Here is a 26,379-nt window from a genome sequence, read left to right on the forward strand (position 1 = left end):
ATAACATAGAGATCAAATGTCTTTAACAAGCAATCTTAATAGACAAACACGTACAAACATAAACACCCGAACATCAGAACATCCCTTCCCTCACAAATTCCCTCATATCTCTCCCAAGTGCTCTTCATAAACCATTACAGCAAGACGTTTGGTTTCATAAGCAAGCGCATCCGGCGTAATGCATTTGCAAACCTCGATGCCTGCGAAAGCATGAGCCTGCATCATTAGTACGGAGGTTACTCCTGAGTCAAGATGGCATCCATTCTGTGGGATAGATTTACATCGTTCAACTGGCAAAGGCTTCAAATCCCTAGCACTCAAAAGCCTACCCGCCTGCTTTAGGAGGTAAGGAAACATCTTAGACATTGGAGCAAGTTCCTTTGACATCACGGCGTCGGTTCGAAGAGATGCATTGCAATCTAACACTAGCATTGTGTATGCGCTGCAGTCAACGCACACTCCAACCCAGTGATTCTTATCGAGGTTAAATGGGAAATAGAAGCGGTCCACTCCAGATAAGGACGTCTGAAGATTCGAAAGGAACTCCATCAGTTGTTTGGAAAATACGTACTCCTCAGGAGATGAAGAATTAGAGAACTTGGGATAGGTCTTCGACATTTGTGACACAAACTTGGTGTCCAGGAAAAGACAGCTCTTCGTTGTTTTTACCAATTGTTGGGACTGATACACAAACCAGGAGTGGTGCATAAGAGCGTCACACATCTGCATGTGAGTATTATGAACACATGAGTACTAACAAAGAATGATAGTATATGCATTCTGGAAGAGGAGTCTAAATGTGTTTCGCCAATTTACCTTTGTTGAAAGAGGTTTAAGTCTCGAAGACACATCAATGAGTTCTTTGCCGGAAACGTTGACACTCCCTAGGCAGACCATGCTGATGCAGGAAAGCAGTATATCGAAAGGGAAGTTAGACGGGCTAACAAATCTCTTACACTCTACGTATGTTGTAAACAATCTAAATATAATATTAGATGTATATTGACATACCTATGCGGCTTCAGCTTCTCGACCAGTCTTGCAAACTTCGCTTCAAAGTCTGTGACTCCTCCACCACTGCAGGATGACAATTGCTGCTGTCTGACACGGTTGAGCATACCCTTATCGCACTGATAATCGCCAACCAGTGTCCTAGATACTACAGCATGCCGCTTGCTTTTCCTTGCGGGCCGGAGAGGTTCGTTAACAGGGGATGGCGGGGGACCAAGTACAACCATAGAATCTGGTTCTTGAACTTTTTCAGTTTCCTGGTCTGTTACCATTTCCTCCTGCGAAAGCCCAAGTGAAAAGGAAGGTAGTGGGAATACTAACCAAGGCTCAAGATTCTGAAATGATGCAACAGATATTATGGAATATGAAAATTATTTCACCCTTACTATACAACAACACTTAAACTTACATCTGATGTGTCTGCGGTGTCTTCCGTCTCAACGTCCATATTGGCACTGTTACCCGTAATGCAATCGTTCGAGGTAGGAACCGTTGACTCTACTGTAATGGTGGGAAGACTCGGTGCATTGGAAAGAGGGTCGACCGAATGGTCTCCATTGTCTTTGTTGAGCTGTTGCCACAAAACGGGGGATAAATTTAAATTTAACCGTAGAAGCTGGTAGCCTAAAACATACTTACATTGTTGTTTTGGTTACTAAGCAGAGAAACGCTGGCAATCACATCGTTGATGGTTTTGGATGCGTCATCTGATCGTTCCGGTATGGGTGGCCTGTTGAATGCTTCATTTGTATCCACAACCGGTACATGCGGACTTTTGAACGCTGGAGAGTTGTCATCGGCATGATGCAGAGAAGGACCGGACGACTGAGCAGTGATCTTAGCGACGTAGTCTAAAATCTCCTTAGTGTTACTTGTGATGTGACTCATCATGGTTTCTTGAAAATCAGATAGTGTACGTTTGATCTCGTCAACCTTGTTCTCAACCCGGCTCAGTTCGGAAGTGAACTTCTCCCAAACAAATGATTGTACCAATTCTGCTTCTCCGCTTTCTATGCCACCCTGTTGTGTATTTGCTTTTCTCTTCTTCCTCTTGCGAGCTAGCGCCTCAGCCTCAGCCTTTTCCCGCATAAGAGCAACGTCTGTCTTTGTGGCACCACCAAGAAACATCGTTCTGCGGAATTGTTTCCTTTCTCCAATATTCTTTATCATTCCTTCAACTTTGGTGTCCCCTTCGTCGTCGGACCAACACACCTCAGGTTCATCATTTTCAAACCACTCGGGGGTCTGGATTATATTGGTGATACAGACCTGCATATCCATGTACACCATCAGACATTTTATCAGCATGTTATTAAGGATGTCCTAGGTTAAAAATATGCTAGAGAATGTTAGCCGACCATCCTAAAAAGTATATATACAAGTTGTTAGTTAGCCGACTATCTTCGAAAGTATCCATACAAGTTGTTAGTAAGCCGACTATCTTAGAAAATATCCTTACAAGTTGTTAGTTATATATCTATCTAATTCTTATAACTAAACTTACATTTGTGGAGGCGTCAAGGTTCCTGGCATGTCCCGTGTTGATACCAGTACTTCGGTTCTCTTCGCCATCTTCACCGAAATCAATTTCAGAGTCGAGAGAGCAATCTTCGTGAACAACTTCAGTCAGAGCAGGTATAGCTTCCATCATGACTAACTGCAATGCTTGAACGAATCCAGGGAATGCAATTGTGTTCTGTGAGAGCGCTACCTCGTCCTTCTCCTTTATGCTACTTATAAGCATCTCAAATGATAGGCGACCCCAAGGATATGCGAAAAACTCATCAAGATCTTTTATCCTCTCCGCATGAACGGGCGAGATTTTCGGGTAGTGAGTTGTAGGAAGTATCACCGACGAGAGTAGAGCAAGACACGCATATTTAACCCGTATCTCTTTGTCAGTGACTGTCTTACTCTTCAACATTTTAATGACAGAAGATACACTGACCTCTTTCAACATCCCAAACAGTGAATGCCAATATGGCTTCTCCGATATAAGATCCTTCATTATCTTTTTTGACGGTTTTGGGTACTTCCCACAGGGCAGACCAGTGACTATCGCAAACTCCCGTAATGAAAACCTGATTGGATCATCAGCAAAGAGGAACCATGCTTCGTACTTCTTCTTCACTTTAAGCTGCTTCGATATAAGAAACCGTCCTAGGCGACCAGAGTAACTTGGTTTATCCGCGAGCTCGATAAACCTCCCGAATGATGACTTCCTAATAACCTCAATTTCATCTTCTTCCAACGCATCAAGGATAATGCTGATCCCACCGGCTTTGTGATAAGGATTTACCCTGATCCCGACGGGCTCTTCACCGGCAGCGAACATTCTGTTCGGTAGGTCCATTACCTCTGTTGCTTCGTCTGATTCCATGGACACTACACCGAAGATAAGATATCGATTATAAAACTAACAAACTGCCCCAACAAAATTAATCTCTTAGATTTGGTAACACTCGTCACTAATCATACCTGATTATTCAATTGTTTGGCGAGGAGAAGGATCAGATTAGAAATCGCAGTGAGAGAATAACTATTCTTCAAATTGTCAAAGTAGGGTTTGAGTTGAAAATGGTCTACTCTGAAACGACGGAGAAAACGATATACACGGTAACCGGGAAGAGAGAGGAATCGATACTATCATATATTCTTCGGGTTTCGTAATGCAGAGGCCCAAAAGATATGATTTTTTTCTAATATTTGCACTCTTGTATTGAAATTCAATGACCGAAGCATGGTCTGCATGCTATATCGTAGGGGCTTTTCTAGTAGGGGTATTTCGGTATTATAGAAAAGTGAACAATGCCTAGACCCTACGAAAACCTACATTGCAAATTTAGACATAATTCTTGTATATGTGATGCAAATTCTCTTTTTAATTTCTAAACGTGTGTTTCGGACTTACCTCTCTTAACCTTCCCGCACCCACATATTTGTTTTTTAGATGTTGAAAGAAATGTATTATATTTTGGTTCATATAAAACTCCAATCACGTGTACCAACAAAACTTCTTGCATGACTCACAAGTCACATATCCTGAATCAATACTATAATTTATTTGCATACATATATCAAAGATCTGCCATACTGTTTCTACGAATATTTTATACAATATTGCTTTCGGGACCGGTGGATATTTACGAGTTGAGGATGACTAAACTGACTGCACGTGTGGATGCCAGTGGTGTCGGTCAGAAAAAACTCTCGACTCCTTGGATATTTACACTACGTCAACTCCGTTAATCGCGACGGGGACATCTGACTGCTTAGTGACGTCATCCGCGAGCTACGTTGCTTTAGCTCTTAGAGCATCTGACCCTATGCTCTGTAATTGTTGTGCACGTAAGAAGTCAATTACATTTATTTTTGTCATCTGAAAATTATATTAAACGGGTAAAATGCAGCCGACAAGGAATACATTTCTTCCGGAATCAGAAGCCGACAAAGATAGAAATCTTTCCAAAGCCAGAAGATTACACCATAAAACTAAAAGACAACTAGATAGAGAGGATTAAAAGGAAAACTAGAACATAAGCCAGAGATACGTCAAAGTGAAAAGGTAGTTTTGATGATTGCATTTCATGGAAAGGAGCATAGCGATTCCAAATAGGTCGTTGAAACTTCAAATAACATGGATGATGAACTGAAATGAGCTTCTATCCGAAGAACCAAAACATAAGGTGGTGGATCCTCAAAGTTAACTGAGCTAAGAACCGCAACTTACATCAGTCCAACCATATGGATCCTCAAAGTTATCGCATTGGGATCTTCAACAAAGTCTCTCTGTCGAAATTAAGAGTTGAGTGCTGATAAACTTCCTTGATTTAGTCCAGCTTTTGTTGCAAAATTGATGCAAGTTTGTCGTTTGTTTATTCTTGATGTTTAGATGAAGAATCAATTCCTCAAAGATGAAGTTTTAACAAATCGGTACAAGAACAGCTTACGGTTGACGTTGCCAGAAATCGTAGCAGTGGTCGGTGCTCAAGGCGGTGGTATCAAGAAGGCAAATTAAACTTCTAAAACAGGATATGGAAACAAGCTGGATTCTATCCATCATCGCCTAATATGTAAAAGGCGGTTTAACAAGAGGACTTGGATAGACGTAAGAAACGAAATCGGTCTTGCACTTGGATGCTGCATCTCCAGCGAGCGTCATCCGTTTGCAACATTTTACCATCATCAACCATAATGCCCCCAAGAATACTCATCAAATGTTCCAACTCTCTAGCCGTTCCTCCAAAGGCAAGAAGATGCAGCACCTTCACTTTGACAAGATGCATGGTACCATCGCATGTGTAATCATCGAGACCCTGGATGAGTAGAGTATAGAGCTTTGGAGACTGCTTCATAAGGTAAGGCAGCAGTTTCCAGCATCGTTTGTGGTCACCCCAAAAAGATAAGTTAATCAGATTCTTGAACAATGGTAGAGATAGTCCGTGTTTAACACATCGAGAAATCACCTGAACATCACACACACACACACACATATAAGCTTCAATAATGAGAATGTCTTTTTTTTTTTTAATTTTTTTTATGAGTTATGTCAAGTAAAAACTTACATTAGCAGAAGCAGAAGTGAGATGCAGGGTGTGGACGTTGCTTATCCCATTAATGAGACCAGACATATCAGGCCACTTGATTAATTTAGAGTATTTAATATTCAGCCTAGCTTCGACTAGGGACTCCAAGTTCACTTGTGGGTACTCTTCCAATGCATAATCTGAGTAGTCGAGTGAAACAAGATTCGGTGCGTGAAAAGACATGCCGGGCATCTCTGTAATCCAAGTCTCAAAGTTGTAGTAAACTGTTAGTTTCTTGATGCTCCTACTGGAAATGCAGTATGAGATTCCTTCATAATTCACGTGACGTACAGACAGCTCCTCGAGTACTGGGCAACCAGGAAGAAGCACATTACACAGATCTCCATAACTGAAAAAGATGGTGTGGATGAAGAGACTCTTGAGCGCTGGAAGAGACACACCTGGAGGAATGTTCCCAAGATCGATATGTGATCCCAGTGTCAGCTTAACCAGTGTCTTGCTTGTGACGAGCTCACGAGGCAGAACGACTACACAAACAGTCCATAAATCTAGGCTCATCTCCAAGACACCACGCTCTACGGCATTACATATCCAGCTATTCACGTGAGCCATCTCGCTTTCCTCGCGAAAATGACATTTTAGAGATAATTTCTTGATACGAGAAGCGCATTGCAAAGCATCCACAAATTTCCTGAAGCTCTCCCGGATCAGATTCCATTTTCTTCCACCCTCTTCCGGTGGCAGCACATGATCATAATCATTGAAATCAAGATTATTAACTAATCTACACACATGCCTCCACCTTTTAGCAAGTACAGATGTTGTTGCGGCTTGTTTTGTCGAAAGTAAGGACAAGATGCTGCCTAGAACCTCTTCAGGAAGCCAGCTGATTAAATCTGTCAAAAGAAAAGAAAAAACAACAGTTGAGTGATTGTCAAGAGAACCAGACACATACATAAGATCTACTTTTTCACAAGTAGAAAGATTTGAGCATGCAACATGGCGACGAAAGCTGAATTAACTAACTGTCAGAAAAAGAACAAAAATAACAAGGCTCAAGATTTTTTCAATTTAATGAATTTATTTATGGAAGAAGATTCGCGACGGTTTCATAAATCAAACCCAATCTACCTATAAGCTAAGTGGAAGCTCAAAATAACAATTGTAAGAACAGAGGTTTACGTGGAGAACAGAGGAAAGTATATGCAGAACAGAGGTTTTGGTTCTACCTTTCACTGCATGCATGACCAGTCATATGAAAGTAATTAAGGCTAGAGAAGAATGGGACACATACATAAGAATATAAGATCCACTTTTTACACATATAGTTTCATCAAAAGTCAATCTATCTATAAGCTAGTGGAAGCTCAAAAGAACAACTTTTTCATCGTTGGTAAGAACCAGAGACCATAGGGAATTATGGAATTAAACGGCAGATGAGGTTAAATATAATACCATTCATCTTCTTCTATGGGAGATCAATCTTCAAAGATGGAGAAGAGAGCATGATGAAAAATAATATATATAAATAATGAGTTTATTAAAAAAAAAATAATGAGTTTATTAGAATCTTTTCATATTTGATATTTCCTAAATATTTATGGAAAACTTCTTCGGTCACCCATGAATAAAGAGAGGGTAAAATCTTGTGATTTTAGATTGGAAAATTAATGGCTGGCAAAATAAACCAAGCCCAAAAATCTAAACCGAACCCAATCAAATAAAAGTGAATCCAATCGATCTGAACTCGACATAAATATCAAATAGATTTTGTTTTATGGTATTTTGAATTACGGGTATTATTTGAACCGAACTCAAATCTAAATGGATATTCGATATAACCCAAAACATTCAAAATCCAAAACATTCAAAACCCTACAAATATTTTGAACCAAACATGATCTCAATTCTTAACATATATATCAAAAATACATTTAAAATAATTATCTATTATGTGAAAGTTGGTAAATCGTATGATGGGTTAAGGCGGCGGTTGAAGATTAAAGTTTTTAGATTCTATTTGTTTTTACTCAACAATATTTCTTATTTTATAGAAACTTAGTTTTAGTTCTATACTTTCATTTATTTTGTTTTTTTCTATCAATATATATTTATTTATCTTTAGTTTGATTTCGAATGACCATGGATGGTTGGTATATTTCTATACAATTTTATTAGATTAAATATTTTAAATTTTTTGCCACTTGCAATTTATGCATAAATGAATATTGATATATCGTTATATTTAATTTATATCAAGTGATATATGGTTATATATTTTACATTTATATTAAATATTTTAATTTTGTATCTAGTTATAATTTTTTTTTAATATAAAATTATTGGCTCAAAAATATCTATTTATGTTTTCATCAAACACACACAAAAAGAAAAAGAAAAAGAGAATAAAAAGGAATAAAAAATCCTTTCCCACGATTTATTCGCCGCATCCCTAAAACCTCTCAAACCTCTCCGTCGTGTCTTCTCGTTTACTCTCCACCGGAGATTCAGAGCTCATCTCCAGATTCCTCCGTCTCTTCTTCTCATACCTGTAAGTGATACGTCGTCGTTTCCAACTTATCCTCCTACCGAGTTCAATTGATCGTCTCGGTTCTCTGATACTTAGGGTTTCTCCGAAGCTTTGTAGTTTCTGATTTGGCGATTCTTTTTTTTCATCTGATTACTCTGTTAGAAAACAAAAGAGGCTCTTTCAAGAAAATGGCGTCAAGAGCGATCTTACGGAGAAAGAGTATCGTTTCTGATTACTTGAGCGTCTACGCTCGCTCAGCTCAAAGCTTTCAATCATTTGGTCATCACTCTCTAACCAACCATCCTCCTTTGGAAGCTGACCCTGTAGCCAAAGACAAGTCCTTTACTGGTCATATTTCACCTTCTAAAGACGGATACTTTGTACGTAGATTCCACGGTTCTTCTCACTTCTCGGGCGTTGGCTATGGAAGAAGTTCAGAGATGGGTTCTTCTCTGGGGATAAGATACATGAGCGTGTCTATTCGTAACGTTACTAATGTTGCAGCTAAGAAACCGGAGGAAGAGGAGGAGAAGAAGAAAGATGACGTGGTTGGTGTGATGAATAGGAAAGAGGCGTCTCCTGAGGAGTGTGACCAAGCTGTTGAGAGTCTTAGCAGTGTTAAAGCAAAGGCGAAGGCTAAACGTCTTCAAGATTCCAAGAAGGTTGCGAGGTCGATTGTTCAGAGGACTTGGGTTTTTATTCTCCGGATTGGTCCTGCTTTAAGAGCTGTTGCCTCCATGAGCAGGTTTGAGCTTTCGTCTAACATTGTATCGTGTGTTCTTATTTGTACTGTTCTTGAAGTTTTGTTTTTCTCTACAGGGCGGATTGGGCGAAAAAGCTAACTCACTGGAAACAAGAGTTTGTATCAACGTTGAAACATTATTGGCTGGGGACGAAACTACTCTGGGCTGATACTAGAATCAGTTCAAGATTGCTGCTTAAGTTGGCCGGGGGAAAGAGTCTCTCTAGGAGAGAAAGGCAACAGCTTACTCGAACAACAGCTGATATCTTTAGACTAGTGCCGTTTGCAGTGTTCATTCTGGTGCCGTTTATGGAGTTTCTGCTACCAGTTTTCTTGAAGCTCTTCCCTAATATGTTGCCGTCAACTTTCCAGGACAAGATGAAAGAAGAGGTATGTTTCCAGCGAGTGTAGACTTTACACGTTCGTTTCTCACCTTGTTGCTCTTTTGCTAATGTGCAGGAAGCATTGAAAAGGAAGTTACTTGCGAGGATAGAATACGCTAAGTTTCTTCAGGAAACGGCTAAAGAGATGGCTAAGGAAGTTAAACATTCCAGAACTGGTGAAGCAAAGCAAACCGCTGAAGACCTGGTTGAGTTTCTAGACAAGGTAAGTCATGGATTCTTGTGTTGGTTCAGATACTACCCTATCTTTCGGTTTTTAAATTTGAATTTAATTTCCACGCGATATGCCTTGCAGGTTCGAAAAGGTCGACTAGTCCAAAATGATGAAATTTTGGGCTTTGCAAAGCTTTTCAACGATGAGCTTACTTTGGATAACATTAGCAGGTTTGTTGCTCTTTTTCTTTTGAATCTCTGAGATGTGTTCTGCTCGTAAAACGGTACATGTACTGACAGTAATTACCTCTTTGTATTCAATTTACAGGCCTCGCTTAGTAAGCATGTGCAGAATTATGGGTATTAGCCCATATGGAACAGATGCTTATCTGCGATATATGCTCAGAAAAAGACTGAGGAGGTAAGATGCTTCCTCATCTCATTGTTGTTGGACTATTAACCTCGCTTTGATGTTTAACTTTTACTCCTTTTCAATACAGCATTAAGGAAGATGATAAACTGATTAGAGCCGAGGGTGTGGATTCCCTTTCAGAAGCTGAGCTACGCGAAGATTGCAGGGAACGGGGAATGCTGGGGACGCTTTCAGTTGAAGAGATGAGGCAACAGGTTTCTTTGTTATTTGTTTATCAAACTCTGTGATGAAAAGATAATGTTGCAGCGTTAAAATTTTTAGTATTAAAACGTTCTTGCAGCTTCGCGACTGGATGGACTTATCACTTAATCACTCTGTCCCCTCGTCCTTGCTGATCCTATCTAGGTAGGTTCCAGAACTCTTTCCTCATTATCTTGTTCTTCCGTGGGTTTATTCATTGCGAAGAAGTTTCTGATTGGAGTTTATATTCAGGGCATTCACGGTTGCTGGAAGAGTTGAGGCAGATGCTGTCCGAGCAACTCTTTCTTCTCTTCCTGACGAGGTTGTGGATACTGTTGGTATTACTTCTCTGCCATCTGAAGACCCTGTATCTGAGCGACTAAGGAAGCTAGAGTACCTTGAGATGCAAGACGAACTGATCAAGGTCTGATATAAACCCTTGGTTGTATTAGCTTTGCTTGAGGAAGTTAGAGAACTCGGTTTTATCAAGTTTGACATATTACGTTACGTTAATATATATGTAGAAGGAAGAAGAGAAAGAAGAAGAAGAGCTTACAAGGATTAAGGATGTTAAAGGTGGTGAAGAGGATAAGGCGCTGCAAGAGATGACCATACCAACGGCTAGAGAAGCACAAGAACAGGCCAGAGCTAGAGTTCTTGAACAGCAAGATGATCTTTGCAAACTCAGCCGTGCACTGGGCGTTTTGGCTTCCGCTTCTGTAAGTAAATGAGTTTGCGTTATCAACAATGCAAATGCAAAAAAAAAATTTACCCAAATTTGAGAGTCTGTTTGCTTTTGATATAAACAGTCAGTATGTAGAGAGCGTGAAGAATTCTTGAGGCTGGTCAAGAAAGAGGTACAGTGTCCACACAAGCATAAGTAGTTTTGCTTGATTAGCATATTGTGTCTTGGAATTATTCATTGTTTGTCTGTTTCTCCAGGTGGAGTTCTATAACACAATGGTCGAGAGAGAAGATGTTGATGGTGAAAAAGCTGCAATGAAAGCATATAAAGCAGCTAGAGAAGATAGTGACCAAAGTGATGAAGTTGCCGAAGCAGACGAGGTTTCCTCTGCACTAATGGAAAAGGTAAAACAACTCCAAAATCGTTTTAAAGGATCTTAAACTGCCATGAGACTTTTTGTATCAGAGCTAACTCGTCAGATATACTTCTTAAGGTCGATGGTCTGATACAAAACCTGGAGAAGGAGATTGATGATGTGGATATCAAAATTGGCAAAGGATGGCAGCTTCTTGACAGGTATATAATATAGACAGTATATATCGTCCACCTTTTTTTGGTTTCTGAGACTGTAACGTTTTGAATGCACACAACACAGGGATCGAGATGGAAAGGTTACACCTGATGAAGTTGCCTCTGCTGCAATGTATCTGAAGGACAAGATTGCTAATGAAGGTCTTCAACAACTAATCAGCAGTCTCTCCAAAGATAAAGGTAAAGAATCCTCTTCTTCTTGAGCGCTTACTGAATCTCTCTGGAGTTGATCTGTTAATTTTAATCCTCCTTGTATTGAATCTGGTTTCTCAACAGAGGGAAGAATTATGGTGGAAGACATTGTAAGGTTGGGGAGGTTGGGAAGTAAGCCAGAAGAAAATGCAACAGAAGAAGAGTCAAATTAGAAGAATTGAGTACTCTGATTTTTTGAAAACCAGATGAGACACTACTATGACTACTCTTGTAATGAAGTTAGCTTTTAAATACTGAGAGAAACTTTACTTGAAGGTTTTGCTTAGACATAAGCAAGTTACATAAAAGAGGTTAAATAAAAAACAAACTAAAGCTATTTTAAGAGCTAACACTTTAGTATATGCGCTTCTGGTAACAATACTGTTGAATCACTAATCTTTGTTTATTTTGTATAAGCCACAAGTAATTAAATTAATTTGCGGTTAAGTAAAAATAAATGAGTCTGCTATTACCATGCTTATAACAAAAATTCATTTAAGAAAAACAAACATCTTTGATACATGTCAATCGTCAAGTCAAGAGAGTTGTTTTAGAAAGAAAGAGGCCAAAGCAGGTAACATCTATAAGATGGCCATGGGTGCTAATGATGATCAGCATGAGGAAGGGTCTAAGCTCCGTCAGCTAAAGGCGTGTTCACCGTACTGATGTAAAGAACTGCACCCAAAGAAAAACAAAGAAAGTTTATAATGCCTACATTTAACCCAACCATATACAAAGAAGAAGGTTGAGAAAAGAATGGAAGAGGTTTTTGTTACCATTGTTTCCACGGATAAAGGCATCACCGTATTTGTTCTTGAGCTGCCCGTTAACATACTCCTCTGTTTGCTCCATTGCTATGTTCATGTACCCATCAAGACAAGCAAGGATGCCTGTGTAGAAGAAGAAGAATAAGACTCAATATTATTAAGCTTGTAAAGAAACTCAACAAAACTGATCAGGGCAAAAAGAGAACAAGTTGAGAAGAACGAAATAAGCAGTTTCCCATGCGCACTAGTCAAGGACAAATATCTCTCTTATATAAATCATCCACAATCAATAATTCTCCTAGTCAATGGTAACTTCATTGCAGGGGGCACTTGAATAAAAGGAGATATTAGAATGAGAACTGGCAAGGAGAGAAGATACAATCAGCCAAATTGGTTACTGTGATCTAACAGTGGCTTGCCTTTGACTGATTTATAATTCAAAAAGGTCACACTTTCCCTAATTTCTAACTTGTATATCAATTTATCCCTCTCTAACAATGCCAAAAACTTAGTTTGCAAATACTATGCCACCAATCAACACCACAAAACCACAGCTATAGACAGCCACACAAAACACATAAGAAGAAGATAGGTACAGAGAGAGAGAGAGAGAGAGAGAGTGACCACGATAATCAACACCAGAGTTGAGCTTGACGACAACAGGTCTCCCACGGATGGATTTGAGGAAATCAGCAGGTGTCTTTGTCGTTCCTCCAGAAACTTTATTGTCTCCACTCCCACTCATCTTATCTCTTCTTCTTCTTCTTCAAAGCACGATCCTTTAACGTAACTACAAAACACAAACAGAGAGATCTGATATCAACTCAAACAAGACTACCATCAGATACACAACTACATTATTTATTCCTCAACAACCTCTCAGTTCTTAATACTCTAAAGCTCCAAACTTTCGACTCAAATAGAAGCTAATCGATTGAACGAGTATAAACTTTCCGATGAAAAAAACATACCTGACCTACTCGAGTCGACGACAGGGAGAGAGAGAGGGGGTAACCTAAAGGGTTTTATTTTTCTTTTCGAAACTATATCATAAATGTTATTCAAGCTTACAGACAAAAATGTAACGATATTTGCATATTGACCCTTTTATTATTAACTAAATTTTAATTTGGGCGTGACATTAAATCCCCAGTACGATTCGGTGAGAGAGAGAGTAACCTAAGGGTTTTTATTGTTAATTTCAAAACTCTTATGGTATACATAAATAATATTTGCATATTAGTCCTTTTATTATTAAGCACATTATGATTTGGGCGTGAAATTAATATTTCGAGTACATATATTCCGAAACCCAAAAATCGAACAAAAAGACCGAGATCGAAACTAGACCAAAAATTACAAAAACCCGAATGGTCCTATATTTCTAAATCCAAAAAATCCAAACCGATAACAAACTGAAAATCGAACGGGTATCTGAATATTTTAAATATATAAAAAATATTAATTATTTTAAATTTTAATATGTCTAAAATATAATTTATAAATAAAATTTTCCAAGCAAACTCCAAATTAACCGAATATTTTTTCAGAAATTTTCCGGTTTTTAGCTTTAAACTCGAACCAAACCAGACTTATTTATAATTTGATTCCATTTGGGCTTTTATAAAAAAAATTGAGACCGAGCCCAACATTAACCAAATCGATCTGATCCAACAAATGTCCGGTTCCTAAATATCCCAACTCCAATAACCCGAAAATTGAATAAACCGGACCATGCGACCGTTAACAATTCATCTCCTCCCTGAAAATAAAGTTTCGGATTTTTCCTTTTGATTCTGGGAGCAATGGGAAGAATCAAGCATACAAGGCGATGCAGAGATCTAGTAGGGTTGGCTCCACCTCAGCTCAGCCCGATGAGGTTGAAGACGGAATGGTTTGTACCCTTTCATACTCTCTTTTTCTTAATATCTCAATTCAATCCCATTTTTGAGAATTGATTGATTATGGTTGTTTTGATCCTTGTGTTAAAGGTTTTAATTGAGCTTTCGTGTCTGAGTGATTGAACAGCCTTTTGATTGTCTCCTCACGATTATCAAATTTGAGAATTAGTTTTTTTTTAAAAAAAATTTGAGAATTAGTTGATTGTGGTTACAGGGAACAACTTGTAATAGGAACCTCTCTAGGACAATATTACAGTAAGATATATGTCATGTCTTGAGGAAAACTTAAGTTGATATGTAGTTTCTTTAGAGTGTAGCACTGATGCTTGTGTCTGAGTGATTGCAATCTGTAAACACATTAAGCATTTAGATAAGTAAAAACAATAAGATGCTGTAGTAATAATGGTGCATTTGCTACTTCATTGTTTCAACTTTTTTGTTTTGTTTGAGTCTGCTTGATTATCATTGTACTATTGTGTCAGTGCTGGGAACGTTTCTGATGAGGAGTGTGGCAGGTGGATGGTTCATTTCATACACCAGAGTGGCATGCGGCTTCAAGACTACCCATACTATCACCTGGGAAGAGTATAAGAACAAGCAAAAGGTAGTCAGCTTTTTTATCTTCGTTTTAAAGACTCTTTCCATAGCTTATAATACAGCTTCATCATGTCTTGTCATAATCCTTGTTATAATCATGTTTTAAGCTAAATTTTGACCATGAGTGTTCATAACCTTGCTATGATTGTTGTCATTTTAGAAGCTTTAGTCCTCATCACTCTACTGTAATTCATCTTACACACTAATTTGTATTCAAATTGAAAGTAATGTTTCTTTCTTCCTTCTTACATATATATATCTATGTTGAGGATGTGAAGTAGCTCCAGCATCTTGTTTTTGCATAACCTAAATATGATCAAGCTCATTTTTCTTGAAACATTTTCAGTATCCTGCATTATCACTTTGTTACCGTCTGCAGCTTCTCTACGTTGTGATTATGGAACATTAGTATATTTATTTTTACGTGACATGTTCAGGAAGAAGAGATCAAAAAGGGAGAACTTGAAGCAGATACCGATTAACTGATGCGTGAGTATAGAGCTCAGCTAGATTCAGAAAGGGCCTTGAAACTCTCCAAGGGAAGGAACCATTCTAGTGAGAAGTCCCGGAGAGGTAGTATCATCAAAACCCAACTCGAGAACAGAACATCTAAACCCTTCTTTATGAGTAAGTTATTAACTGTTTTCTCCATTGATCTCACAGATAAGAAAGATAGAGATTCAAAGAAGACAAGAAACAAAAAGAGAAAGGTGCTTAACAATGACCCTGAACAGATGGTGCCATGTCTTTTACAGCTTATATTTACATTAAAAATGTTGAATTTGGAGCATTATTCATCCTCAGAGTCTTTATCTAGTAGCGATGAAGACGAATCTGGAAGATCAAGATCACGTTCTAAAAGATCAAAGAAAGAGAAGAAGCACAAGTCCAGCAGACACAAACACTCTAGCAAAAGTAAAGAAGAAACCAATGGCCCTGTACCACTCTCTAGATTCTTTGGCAATCTAAAGAGTTGAACGAAAACATGCAAAAGAACCATTATCCTCGATCAGAATTACTCAAATTAGGATATGATTAGGATATGATTTGTTTTCTTCCTTGTTGCAATGTATATTATCTGTTGGATTGAAAGTTATAATAATTCCCACATAATCCTTAATTTTCTTTCTTTAGTTTATTTAGGTAAATATTATATAGTCTTACAATACCAAATATAGTTTATTTAGGATATCTAGCACAATATCTTAATACATAGGAATATTTTTATGAATTGAGAAGACAATGATGACTGTTTTATGAGTTGCTTCCAAGGCAAAGTCAATCTTCCCTTTCAACTACTGGTGGTTCAGGGAGGGCTGAAAGCTAAGGCTTCACGGTAGATTAACTCCTTAATCTCCTCCACTGTGAATGGCTGATCTTCTAAATCGAAGTTAAAGGGGGTCAAACACACTGGTTCATCAGTGAATTCGTGCAGCTCTGTGAGATATGGATGATCAAGCGCGTCTTCAACTGCCAAGAAGGCAAACAAAATGGGGTAAGAGTCTAAATCAAATCTGCAATGAAGTTAAAGAAGTGACATAAACGAACCTGAGATTCTCTGTCTAGGGTCAAACTTTAGCATCCTCACTATCAAGTCAAGAGCCTGGTAAGGCACGTTTGGGAATTTTACAAAGAAAGATTGGCGACTCTGATAAGGAAGCTGCCTTAAGTATTGCTTAGCATTTTCACTCAATGATCCAAGTTCTTCCTCTGATGGAGAGCCTAGGAGCTGCAAATCAAAGTGTTAGATTTTTTTATAAGTTAAAGAGATCACTAAAAAGGTTTAATGTAACTTTTCTTGTTACCTCTAAGATCAAACGAAGCTGATGAACATGATCTTTACCAGGGAAGACCGTTTGGCGAGTCAGCAACTCCAAGAAGATACAGCCAACAGACCAGATATCTATAGCTGAGGTGTAAGCAGAAGAGTTCAAGAGAAGCTCAGGTGCACGGTACCACCTTGTGACAACATACTCAGTCATTGCATTATGCTCTGAATTACCACGAGCAAGTCCAAAATCACATATCTTTAAATCACAGTTCGCGTTCACGAGGAGATTGCTCGGTTTTAAATCTCTGTGTAACACATTGGCTGAGTGAATATACTTTAATCCACACAGGATTTGGTACAAGAAAAACTGTGTCACAAAATTAAAAAAATGAACATCTTCAAATTCTCTAAAAACGGTATAAGTTTGAAGAAAAAAAAAACCAAACTCAAACCTCGTAATGAAGTGATTCTAGTTCTTGATTGGAGTTTATGATGTTATGAAGGTCACCGTCCATCAACTCCTGTGCAATGTACACATCTTCAAAAGCATTTTTCTGAGGAGGCGGTATTAAGTCTTTGATTGCAACAATCTATAGAAAAATGGTATTTACTAAAATATTAGAGACTAGTGATTAATTTTTTAAAAACATTAAAAAAGTAGAAAGAGAATATTTTTGATATTCAGAGATTTTCTACGCTATGTCATAAAATATTAGCAATGGTTGGTCACGAACCTATAGAAAATCAGGCTCTGGCCCAAACTCTTCTTAATTATTAGAAATTTAGAATAGACTCTAGAAACTAAAAAGGGTATTATACTAAAAAGGGTATTATGAGCAGTCGAAATAATCGGGTTCATTGATATTTAGAAAAGAATAGCGATGAAATCATACAGACATTTTCATGCTCGAAATGACGAAGAAGCTTGATTTCGCGTAAAGTTCTCTTTGCCTTTGTTTTGTTTTCAAATGCACGATCAATCTTCTTTATTGCCACCTTTTCATTGGTCTCCGAGTTCATAGCTGAACTGTTAAAAACAGTAAAAAAGTATTTATGTGTCAGTAATATTTAGAGCAACCAGAAAACAAAGATCATACAACCCTTAAATTAAAAGAAAATTACCATACGAAGCCATAAGCACCGCTGCCAATAGGCATGATTGGCGGCTTATACTTTGCAGTGAGTTCAAAGATCTTTCCAGATATATTGTATTTTATGTATCTCTCGGCATGGCTTGGAGTCGCAGTAATGTTCTCAACGGCTAGCACTTCAGGTGACGGATACTGCTGAGCGTCGGTAGTAGCTGTAACGTTAGTTTCCACCGTTTGATGAGCTTCATTGGTTGGTTCCATGACTCCTCAAGTTCTTTCAGTTTGGGTGATAAGATATTGGTTTATTTTTCTTGGGTTGATGGTACGAGAGAAGGAAACATATATAGTGACCGAATAAGCATGGATGTATTAACTTAGCAAAGACCCACAATATAAGAATTTTTGGTAAAATGATCTTAGACGTATCCAGAAATTTACGTGGCTCGCTCTAATAGGTTTACTGTTATGTGGCTCACGGTGATAGGTTTATTTGTGTTACAATATATGTTGTGGAATTATAGATAGATATCTATGAAAATTTAGAAGTATTGAGTTTTATTAATTTTCACTATTTAAGTCGTTCTTATTTATAGAATGTTATCACTCCATTTTTGCTTATATATTATTGAAGGTTTTTTTCCAGGTACGTTAATCATGTGAATGTGAATGTATTAATAAATAATTACACATATAATAATATGCTCAACAATAGAAGAGTTATGAAGATATGTAAAAATATAGGTTTTAAATTTTTTTAATATTTTTGAATAAAATTATTTATTATACAGCAATGTTGTTGTTCATTCATTTTCTTTAAAAAACTCTTAGCTTTACTTTAGTTCTTCAATATATATCCACATAAATTCTATGTCATATTGAGTATTGATAAACAATCATAAATAAAAATTTAAAACTATCATTCCATTGTTTTTCTATAATATACAATCAGAAAGGCTTTTATATGTTTTATATCACATATATATCTTAAAATTTTATAATTTGTTCTGAATTCATATCAGTGCTTTTTTGTTTCTTGAGCTTAAGTTTAATTGTTTATTTTTTTGTAACAAATCATGTCTACTACTTTTGAATAAAAATTTAGCTATGACAAAACTGTTTTACAATTGTTAATTCGTTACCCTACAGACTTTTGGAGTTGGCAGAATTTTTTAATTTTTCAAATTACTCTAATATGTAAGGAAAGTATAGATTTGATTTAATATAAATATGATAACATATTTTGGATACATTTCCTTTTATTTCATTCCCTAATTTCTTTTAGAGAAACTAATTAAAAGATTCATTTCCTATTTTGTAACTAAATTCATAAATTCATTATATTAATATTTCTAGGAATTTAATTTTACTTTTTTGGCTTTGTATATAGTAGGAAACTCATACAACACTTTGAGGTATAAAATGAACTATAGACGCAAAATTTGGTAGGTTAATATACCATTCCTTTTAGAGAATCAAATATTATATTATTTCCTACAAAATATAACTATTTCCCTTTTGTTAAACTTGCAATACCAAAAATGTAATGATATGATTCTTATTACTACTGCTACAAAATAAACTACAATTTTTTCTGTGACTCAATAGTTACATTTTTCCTGTATCCTGGAAATACATTGTGAATTAATAAAAACTAAGGGGGGGGGGGGGGGGGGGGGGGTTATTGGGAGAAGAATTGTATAGAGTTTGTGAATTTTAAGAGTTGATTGATTTTAAAAAGTTATGTGGATTGTGAAATATATATACATTGACTTATAGAATTTGATCATGATTTTCTTAGATTTGTCTAGCTTTTTATTAACTTGGATTACCAAAAGAGTTTCATTAAAGAGACACACTTGTTATATATAAAGAACAATAAAAAATATTCTTTTTAAAAAAAAATATTTTGAATTATAGTTTTCAAATTTTAACATTTTTATAAAAAATTTGTTTTTTAATTTTCTTTTTTGAAATTTGAAAATGATTTTCAAACTATTATAAACTTTTTATTTAAAGTTTTTATATATATAATATAATTATATATTGAAAATGATAAACATTATAAATATAAATTATGTTTTCAAAAGTGTAATGGTATACAAAATGTAATGAATTATAGATTTGGACATAATTTGGTAAAAGTTGCACATGGATTTTGAAAATCACATGGATACATATGATATTTTGAAAGTTGAGTCTCATGAATAAAAATGAATAGAATTCATGTCCCAATAACAATAGATTTAGTTAGAATTAAAGAATCTATAATAACAAAACTTTTTGAATAACAATTGATTTGAATGGATTTTTGAAAACTCTTAAACCAATAACAATGGATTCTATTAAGATTTATGAAATCCAAGAACCAATAACAAAAGAATCTCAAAATTTTCAAAATTCATGAAAATTCATCTCCCAATAACTCCCCCTAAGGCAATCCAATGCTTAGTCCTAGTGCTGGTCAAATAAACCAAATACGAAAATCAAAATCAAACTCGGCCAATAAAAATGAATTTTAACCGATCTAAACCTGACATAAAGACCAAATGGATTTTGTTTTGCGGTATTTTGTATTATGGTTTTATCCGAACCAAATCCAAAGCTAAATATAGATTCTAAAAAACTAAAAACAAAATCTCAAAAAATAATTTGTATCAAACCCGGTCTCAATCCCTAATATGTATATAAAATACAGTAAGATATTATTAAGTTCCTAAAATAATTATCTATCAAATGAATAATCAACTAAAATACTTGGTTTAATTTCTAGTATTTAGTCAATGTTGATGTTATATGTTTTAATAATATCATTTAAAGTTCAATTTCAATTATAAATTAGTTTGCTTCTAAAGTTTAGATACAATTTCAATTTCAAATAGTAAAGGGATTTAAAAGCTCATTTTTCCTCCCACTTAGCTACGATATTATGTTCTTTTGCTAATTCTGTTCACTTGTTATGTAAAGGTAAACAGAGAACACATTCTCTTGTTTGTGTTCTGTAGAATGTTTCTGCATTTTCAGGATTTTTTTTTTCTAATTTCACAAAAAAAGCTGCAAGAATAGTAGAACAAGAAGATTGTATAGAAGATTCATGCCGCACTTGTGTAGATAGGTAAGGTAGGGTCAGATGAACATGAACACATTCTCCCACGTTCACTTATCATGGTCACTTGGTTGGTAACATCAACTACATTTTTATTCCTATGTATATAATATGTTTAGTTTGATAATTATAAAATTAACTATAAACTTTAATAAAATGACAAAGAAAACTAAATACAAAAATTGGATAAAATTAAATTTACATCCAGAGACAGTTTACAGTTTTTATTTACAATATAGGACAGTGTCCACTACTGAGGTAGTTTTTGAGTGAAAAGATTCAAATTGACCTTCAAAAAACGTAACCGGTGACATAAGATTTAGTTAAGATGGATTTTATTTGGTTTCACGTTTGAAATTCAAAAATTAGTGGTGGGTCCAAAATGAGACTTAACATATTTTAATTTACAAAAAGCGGATGTCAAATTTTTTTTCTCTTTACTTTTACCGAAGAAGAAGAAGTGAGAGGACGGAAATTCCGACGAAAAAGAATCTCAGTAAATTGTTCGGAGAAAGATGCCAGGGAAACGTAACCGGCGTGGGAAAGAGAAGGACGGAGGTGAAGGTTCTTGTGTTTATCTCAGTAAAACTTTAGGAAATTTGTATCTGTATTTTGGAATTTTTCTGTAGAGATAGAGACGACGAAGGTTGAGAATGTGAAAGAAAGGTTATTAGAGAAGCTATTTGTGACGGACCAAAGTGGTTCATAGGATGTTTCCAAGGCAAGTTGCGAAAAACCCAAGACATACGGTAAGTGCTTTGATTTCTTTTGTTTTATTGTGTTTTTGTAGAAAAAAAAACTTTTTGTTTACTTGCAGAGCCACCAGCGGTGGAAGAATCCGACGAGTGACTACCAGTAACATCATCTTCTTCATCGTGTTTCTTCTTCCACATCAGAGGTAAAGGATAAAGCTTCACTGTCATCTTTGTCTAAAGTCTCACCTCACTATCACTGGTTCATTTCTGAGCAGCAGTACATGGGCACAAAATGAAATTCGAGTAACAATGGTCAATTTTGATTTTTTACACATTTAATCATTCAGTTTTTGTATAATTTTATTTTGGATACATAGTGTACACATGTACACTTTGATGATAATGTACACGTGGGTACGGCCTTTGTAGAGGACTCATAGTACATTTGGACACCCAGTTCTGTATACATGGACACAGACATGAATATACATTGTACACGTTGTGGCCGATGGACACTAAGGTGTACATGGGCATAGGCCTTAATTGTAAACATGTACACAACATGCATGTTTATTGAACATTTGTTGTACATAGATAATCGTTTATACATGTGGGAACATGGGAACTAATGTATACACGTGGGTACAACATTTGTAGAGGATTCATAGTACATTTGGACGCCCAGTTATGTATACATGGACACAGACAAGAATATACATTGTACACGTTGTGGCCGATGGACACTAAAGTGTACATAGGCATAGGCCTTAACTGTACACATGTACACAACATGCATGTTCATTGAACATTTGTTGTACATAGATAATCGTTTGTACATGTGGGAACATGAGAACTAATGTATGCACGTGGGTACAACCTTTGTAGAGGACTCATAGTACATTTGGACGCCCAGTTATGTATACATGGACTCATACATGAATATACATTGTACACGCTGTGGCCGATGGACACTAAGGTGAACATGGGCATAGGCCTTAACTGTACACATGTACACAACATGCATGTTCATTGAAATACATAGATAATCGTTTATGCATGGACATCAGACATTAATGTACAAACGAACACCGTCATATAGTGTACATACGGACAAAGGCGTGAATGTACATTGTGGACGCTGTGGAACATGGGGACTAATGTATACACTGTACGCCCGCGCGGACAGGAACAATACGTATCATCTTCTTCTTGTCGATAAAAAACTCTTAAAACGAGCCGACGGAGGTCAATTCTCGAGGGATGACCATACAATGGTCCAACATTATAACTTGCAAAATGAATTGGAAAAAATAGTTTAAAGGAGAGTTTGAGAAGATGAAAGAAATGATAAGCAGAACAAACTTATTTCTTGCAGCAAAACGTCCGAGGAATATGAAGTTTTTCTGAAATTTTGTTTTTTTCTTTTTTTTTGTTAAAATGAAAAAGATAAAAAAAATTGAAAAGGAACTGTGAGATGGTAAAATCCAGAAAATCTGGACCGTCAGTTGGTAAGATGGATGATGTAATCGGATGATAGTTGGAAAATCATTTTCAAATTTCAAAAAGAAAATTAAAAAAAAAAACAAATTTTTTTATAAAAATGTTAAAATTTGAAAACTATAATTCGAAATATTTTTTTAAAAAAGAACATTTTTTTTATTGTTCTTTATATATAACAAGTGTGTCTCTTTAATGAAACTCTTTTGGTAATCCAAGTTAATAAAAAGCTAGACAAATCTAAGAAAATCATGATCAAATTCTATAAGTCAATGTATATATATTTTCACAATCCACATAACTTTTTAAAATCAATCAACTCTTAAAATTCACAAACTCTATACAAATTCTTCTCCCAATAACCCCCCTAAGTCTTGTCAAAAAATTCAGAAAAGATCTACACCGTCCAAAAAATAAAGATGAGGGGTGGATAGAAGTTTCCGCTAAAACACTATATTTAGTTAGTCAAAGTGTTAGTGCTTTTAGTTATGTGATGACCAGCTAGTTATGACAAGTGGGAAGCTGTTACAAAAAACTGCCTTAGTAGCACTAAGTGCTCTATCTTGTAATTAAAAACTTGAAACTGCCCCATGGTATAAATTTTTCATAAAATTAAATTTGACACAAAAAAAGGATAAAACAATAGAACAAAAAACTATAAAATAATAATAATATAATATTTCCTTGGTCTGAAAATGGAACATATAAAAATACAAAAGAAGCTTGGTCTGAAAATGGACCGTATCTAAAAAAAACCAATCGACGTCGTATTCTGAAAAGCACACGATCATGGCGATGCTCATGGCTTCAAGGTTTAACAGTGATGCTAAGATCGCTTCTCGATTCCTATCAACACTCTTGAGAAACCAAAGAGCGATAGCCTCATCATCTTCATCCATTGCATCCGCATCTTCCTCCTCTGCTCTCTTCCTTAACCCGTTGACTTCCTCTACTCTCCGTCACTTCAGATCCTCGCCGGAGATCTCTTCTCTATCCTTCTCCTCTCTAACGACGAAGAGCCAGCAGAGTCGGAGTTTTGGAGATGTCTCGAAGCGAGATCCGTCTGTTAAGCGTGAGATTGGAGCTGATGGACTCAACATCGCTGAGAATGTGTCTCAGGTCAGATGGGTTTCTCTTTTTCTGATCTAAAGTTGATAATTTGATCATCAAGTTAGCTTCTTTTTTTTTTAGTTGAGTTTTATTAGAGTTTTCTATTGGAAGCTCAAAAAGGTTCAGACTTTACTTACATTTTTTTGTGTGATCTGTTTGTTGACGTGATGCAGCTCATTGGGAAAACTCCTATGGTGTACTTGAATAGTATGGCAAAAGGTTGTGTAGCTAACATTGCTGCTAAGCTCGAGATCATGGAGCCATGTTGCAGTGTCAAGGACAGGTGTGTAGTTGTAGTAGCCAGAGTCTTTTACACCTTGTTCATATGTTTTTCAGTTAGACACCTTCAAAGTCTTAAATATTTTTTGTGTGTTTCAGGATTGGGTACAGTATGATTACTGATGCTGAGCAAAAAGGATTCATATCACCTGGAAAGGTATCCGATTATTATTTTAGGCATAGAAGTTTTTTAACGGTTCCTCTAAGACTTATCATATTCTTTTATTTCACTTTTATCTTAAAAGAGTGTTCTTGTGGAACCTACAAGTGGAAACACGGGTATTGGACTCGCGTTTATCGCTGCTTCAAGAGGCTACCGACTTATCTTGACAATGCCTTCATCCATGAGTATGGAGAGAAGAGTTCTCTTGAAGGCCTTTGGAGCTGAGCTTGTGTTAACAGATCCTGCTAAAGGCATGACTGGTGCAGTTCAGAAGGCTGAAGAAATCTTGAAATCAACTCCTGATGCTTATATGCTCCAACAGTTTGATAACCCTGCCAATCCTAAGGTTTTTTGTTGTCTTCTGTCACTTTTTTTGTAACACTGCAACTATATGTCCTAATTACAAAAATGCATTATTGCATTGCAGATCCATTATGAGACTACTGGTCCTGAGATATGGGAAGATACAAAGGGAAAGGTGGATATATTCGTTGCGGGGATTGGAACTGGTGGGACTATCACTGGTGTTGGTCGATTCATTAAAGAGCAAAACCCCAAAGTGCAGGTGAAAGAAAAGAAAAAAGTTCCATCTTAGCCTGAATATATCTGCATATTGCTATTTAGACAGAGTGTGTTCTTGTTTTTACTTCATTTGATGGTTGGATGCAACAGGTTATTGGTGTGGAACCAACCGAAAGCGACATACTTTCTGGTGGCAAACCAGGTAAGACTCGCAGAATCACAGACTATACAATCAGTAATGTGGTTTTCTTGGTTTTGAACTATGGTTTACTATTTATGTTCTTTACAGGACCTCACAAGATTCAAGGGATTGGAGCTGGATTTATACCTAAGAATTTGGATCAGGCAATTATGGATGAAGTCATAGCGGTATGATCTGTTTTCTTGGATTCTGCATAGTTACTAGTTTATTTCATCTACATTTTAATTGCTTCTTACCAGATTTCAAGTGAGGAAGCTATAGAAACTGCAAAGCAACTAGCTCTACGGGAAGGCTTGATGGTTAGTTTGTCCTTTATATCCTTTCTGAATTCCAATTTGGGAATGTTTTCGGTGCATAATTTTAACATGCGAAGGTGATGATTTTGTCAGGTTGGAATATCATCTGGAGCTGCTGCTGCTGCTGCAATCATGGTAGCAAAGAGACCTGAGAATGCAGGGAAACTCATTGCTGTAAGTATCCTTCTTGTTTCTTTTATTTGTTATGTGTTGGGAAACAAAGAATAGTGTCCAAGAGTCTTTGTGCATCTAAACCTCTGGATTGATTTAGGAGGAAACAAAACAATGCGACATGGATGTTTAGGATTGTAAAAAGCTACTAAACACAAAGAATCAAACACTAAAGCCAATGAGCTAGCTAGCTTTCTTCATCATGTGTGTTAAATGATCATCTATGGAGCCAGTTAGGAGATTGACCTGTGAATGAATCTATGTATCTGGTTTTACAGGTTGTTTTCCCGAGCTTTGGAGAGCGATATTTATCGACTCCTCTGTTCCAGTCGATCCGGGAAGAGGTTGAGAAAATGCAGCCTGAGATATGAACAAAAGCAAATATTTTTCTTCTACTGTTAGTGTTTGCCTCTTGAGAGTGCTAAGCCATTCTTGCTTATCAATAAGCCAAATAGTGCAACTTGTATTATTCAACATTTCTATCAGAAATCCCCAATGGGTAAAATTAGATACAGTTAAACAACATGAATTATACCTCTATAATTTTTTGTTAATCAATAAATTGTAGCCGAATATCTACGTTATATATGAATTTATAATGATCAAATTCATGACATATCGGAATCTACATTAAAGCATGTAAAAAACTTTGGGTTTTACTAGTATGATCCGCGTTATAAAAACGTAGAATATTATATAATACAAAAATCTAATAAAAATTTCATTAAATACTTTGTTAAAAATGATAA

General features: G+C 36.3%; 6 protein-coding genes and 1 pseudogene across 9 annotated transcripts; 3 read left to right on the plus strand and 4 right to left on the minus strand.

Moving 5' to 3' along the window:
* Positions 1 to 102: 102 nt before the first annotated feature.
* Positions 103 to 3,391, minus strand: LOC130511415 (uncharacterized). Its single transcript, XM_057008394.1, has 6 exons — positions 2,516 to 3,391; positions 1,651 to 2,280; positions 1,421 to 1,582; positions 1,012 to 1,346; positions 817 to 898; positions 103 to 723 (listed from the first exon to the last, which is right to left on the minus strand). Exons 1-6 carry the CDS (start codon positions 3,389 to 3,391, stop codon positions 103 to 105), a joined length of 2,706 nt encoding a protein of 901 aa, XP_056864374.1.
* A 1,683-nt stretch (positions 3,392 to 5,074) lies between these two features.
* Positions 5,075 to 6,803, minus strand: LOC130511416 (F-box/LRR-repeat protein At1g06630-like). Its single transcript, XM_057008395.1, has 3 exons — positions 6,788 to 6,803; positions 5,577 to 6,454; positions 5,075 to 5,477 (listed from the first exon to the last, which is right to left on the minus strand). Exons 1-3 carry the CDS (start codon positions 6,801 to 6,803, stop codon positions 5,097 to 5,099), a joined length of 1,275 nt encoding a protein of 424 aa, XP_056864375.1. The 3' UTR covers positions 5,075 to 5,096.
* A 1,161-nt stretch (positions 6,804 to 7,964) lies between these two features.
* Positions 7,965 to 11,815, plus strand: LOC108849343 (uncharacterized). Of its 2 annotated transcripts, XM_018622887.2 has the most exons (15): positions 7,965 to 8,109; positions 8,251 to 8,833; positions 8,908 to 9,220; positions 9,290 to 9,436; positions 9,527 to 9,615; positions 9,713 to 9,805; positions 9,885 to 10,011; positions 10,098 to 10,162; positions 10,250 to 10,421; positions 10,522 to 10,716; positions 10,807 to 10,854; positions 10,940 to 11,086; positions 11,176 to 11,258; positions 11,338 to 11,453; positions 11,550 to 11,815. In XM_018622887.2, the coding sequence occupies exons 2-15, from the start codon at positions 8,277 to 8,279 to the stop codon at positions 11,636 to 11,638; spliced, it is 2,241 nt and encodes a 746-aa protein (XP_018478389.1). In that variant the 5' UTR covers positions 7,965 to 8,109; positions 8,251 to 8,276; the 3' UTR covers positions 11,639 to 11,815. The 2 variants fall into 2 exon arrangements, with proteins under 2 accessions (XP_018478389.1, XP_056866084.1); XM_057010104.1 differs by lacking the exon at positions 7,965 to 8,109 and having other exon boundaries at positions 8,121 to 8,833.
* Positions 11,816 to 11,908: 93 nt separating this feature from the next.
* LOC108849344 (sm-like protein LSM6A) lies at positions 11,909 to 13,311 on the minus strand. 2 transcript variants are annotated; one of them, XM_018622891.2, is made up of 4 exons: positions 13,204 to 13,311; positions 12,860 to 13,022; positions 12,242 to 12,355; positions 11,909 to 12,140 (listed from the first exon to the last, which is right to left on the minus strand). In XM_018622891.2, exons 2-4 carry the CDS (start codon positions 12,975 to 12,977, stop codon positions 12,094 to 12,096), a joined length of 279 nt encoding a protein of 92 aa, XP_018478393.1. In that variant the 5' UTR covers positions 12,978 to 13,022; positions 13,204 to 13,311; the 3' UTR covers positions 11,909 to 12,093. The 2 variants fall into 2 exon arrangements, with proteins under 2 accessions (XP_018478393.1, XP_018478390.1); XM_018622888.2 differs by having other exon boundaries at positions 12,857 to 13,022.
* Positions 13,312 to 13,982: 671 nt separating this feature from the next.
* LOC108851256 (uncharacterized) lies at positions 13,983 to 15,850 on the plus strand (annotated as a pseudogene).
* A 106-nt stretch (positions 15,851 to 15,956) lies between these two features.
* On the minus strand, positions 15,957 to 17,885 carry LOC108851255 (mitogen-activated protein kinase homolog NTF4-like). Its single transcript, XM_057009351.1, has 6 exons — positions 17,624 to 17,885; positions 17,498 to 17,528; positions 16,954 to 17,091; positions 16,536 to 16,868; positions 16,279 to 16,459; positions 15,957 to 16,200 (listed from the first exon to the last, which is right to left on the minus strand). Exons 1-6 carry the CDS (start codon positions 17,851 to 17,853, stop codon positions 16,037 to 16,039), a joined length of 1,077 nt encoding a protein of 358 aa, XP_056865331.1. The 5' UTR covers positions 17,854 to 17,885; the 3' UTR covers positions 15,957 to 16,036.
* Positions 17,886 to 23,605: 5,720 nt separating this feature from the next.
* LOC108848483 (cysteine synthase, mitochondrial-like) lies at positions 23,606 to 26,214 on the plus strand. Of its 2 annotated transcripts, XM_057009350.1 has the most exons (10): positions 23,608 to 24,006; positions 24,171 to 24,280; positions 24,376 to 24,433; positions 24,522 to 24,785; positions 24,867 to 25,004; positions 25,112 to 25,163; positions 25,251 to 25,330; positions 25,403 to 25,462; positions 25,553 to 25,633; positions 25,909 to 26,214. In XM_057009350.1, exons 1-10 carry the CDS (start codon positions 23,677 to 23,679, stop codon positions 25,999 to 26,001), a joined length of 1,266 nt encoding a protein of 421 aa, XP_056865330.1. In that variant the 5' UTR covers positions 23,608 to 23,676; the 3' UTR covers positions 26,002 to 26,214. The 2 variants fall into 2 exon arrangements, with proteins under 2 accessions (XP_056865329.1, XP_056865330.1); XM_057009349.1 differs by having other exon boundaries at positions 23,606 to 24,006; positions 25,112 to 25,330.
* Positions 26,215 to 26,379: the final 165 nt, after the last annotated feature.

Source organism: Raphanus sativus, chromosome 4, assembly GCF_000801105.2.
Source record: "Raphanus sativus cultivar WK10039 chromosome 4, ASM80110v3, whole genome shotgun sequence".
Taxonomy (NCBI): Eukaryota; Viridiplantae; Streptophyta; class Magnoliopsida; order Brassicales; family Brassicaceae; genus Raphanus; species Raphanus sativus.

What these genes read in the sequence shown, in the direction of transcription:
- LOC108848483 (XM_057009349.1), top strand. Translation starts at nt 23,677, where the DNA reads ATGGCGATGCTCATGGCTTCAAGGTTTAACAGTGATGCTAAGATCGCT. An exon ending in TCGCTGAGAATGTGTCTCAG is followed by an intron (nt 24,007 to 24,170) that starts GTCAGATGGGTT and finishes GACGTGATGCAG; the next exon opens with CTCATTGGGAAAACTCCTAT. An exon ending in CTCTACGGGAAGGCTTGATG is followed by an intron (nt 25,463 to 25,552) that starts GTTAGTTTGTCC and finishes TGATTTTGTCAG; the next exon opens with GTTGGAATATCATCTGGAGC.
- LOC108849344 (XM_018622888.2), bottom strand. Translation starts at nt 12,977, where the DNA reads ATGAGTGGGAGTGGAGACAATAAAGTTTCTGGAGGAACGACAAAGACA. An exon ending in CTCTGGTGTTGATTATCGTG is followed by an intron (nt 12,356 to 12,856) that starts GTCACTCTCTCT and finishes TCTTCTACACAG; the next exon opens with GCATCCTTGCTTGTCTTGAT. An exon ending in CTTTATCCGTGGAAACAATG is followed by an intron (nt 12,141 to 12,241) that starts GTAACAAAAACC and finishes CTTTGGGTGCAG; the next exon opens with TTCTTTACATCAGTACGGTG.
- LOC130511416 (XM_057008395.1), bottom strand. An exon ending in TCACTTCTGCTTCTGCTAAT is followed by an intron (nt 5,478 to 5,576) that starts GTAAGTTTTTAC and finishes TGTGATGTTCAG; the next exon opens with GTGATTTCTCGATGTGTTAA.
- LOC108851255 (XM_057009351.1), bottom strand. Translation starts at nt 17,853, where the DNA reads ATGGAACCAACCAATGAAGCTCATCAAACGGTGGAAACTAACGTTACA. An exon ending in GGTGCTTATGGCTTCGTATG is followed by an intron (nt 17,529 to 17,623) that starts GTAATTTTCTTT and finishes TGTTTTTAACAG; the next exon opens with TTCAGCTATGAACTCGGAGA. An exon ending in TAGAATCACTTCATTACGAG is followed by an intron (nt 16,869 to 16,953) that starts GTTTGAGTTTGG and finishes TTTGTGACACAG; the next exon opens with TTTTTCTTGTACCAAATCCT.
- LOC108849343 (XM_018622887.2), top strand. Translation starts at nt 8,277, where the DNA reads ATGGCGTCAAGAGCGATCTTACGGAGAAAGAGTATCGTTTCTGATTAC. An exon ending in AGGACAAGATGAAAGAAGAG is followed by an intron (nt 9,221 to 9,289) that starts GTATGTTTCCAG and finishes GCTAATGTGCAG; the next exon opens with GAAGCATTGAAAAGGAAGTT. An exon ending in TCCTTGCTGATCCTATCTAG is followed by an intron (nt 10,163 to 10,249) that starts GTAGGTTCCAGA and finishes GTTTATATTCAG; the next exon opens with GGCATTCACGGTTGCTGGAA.
- LOC130511415 (XM_057008394.1), bottom strand. Translation starts at nt 3,391, where the DNA reads ATGGAATCAGACGAAGCAACAGAGGTAATGGACCTACCGAACAGAATG. An exon ending in TTAGTAACCAAAACAACAAT is followed by an intron (nt 1,583 to 1,650) that starts GTAAGTATGTTT and finishes TTGTGGCAACAG; the next exon opens with CTCAACAAAGACAATGGAGA. An exon ending in TTAAACCTCTTTCAACAAAG is followed by an intron (nt 724 to 816) that starts GTAAATTGGCGA and finishes ACTCACATGCAG; the next exon opens with ATGTGTGACGCTCTTATGCA.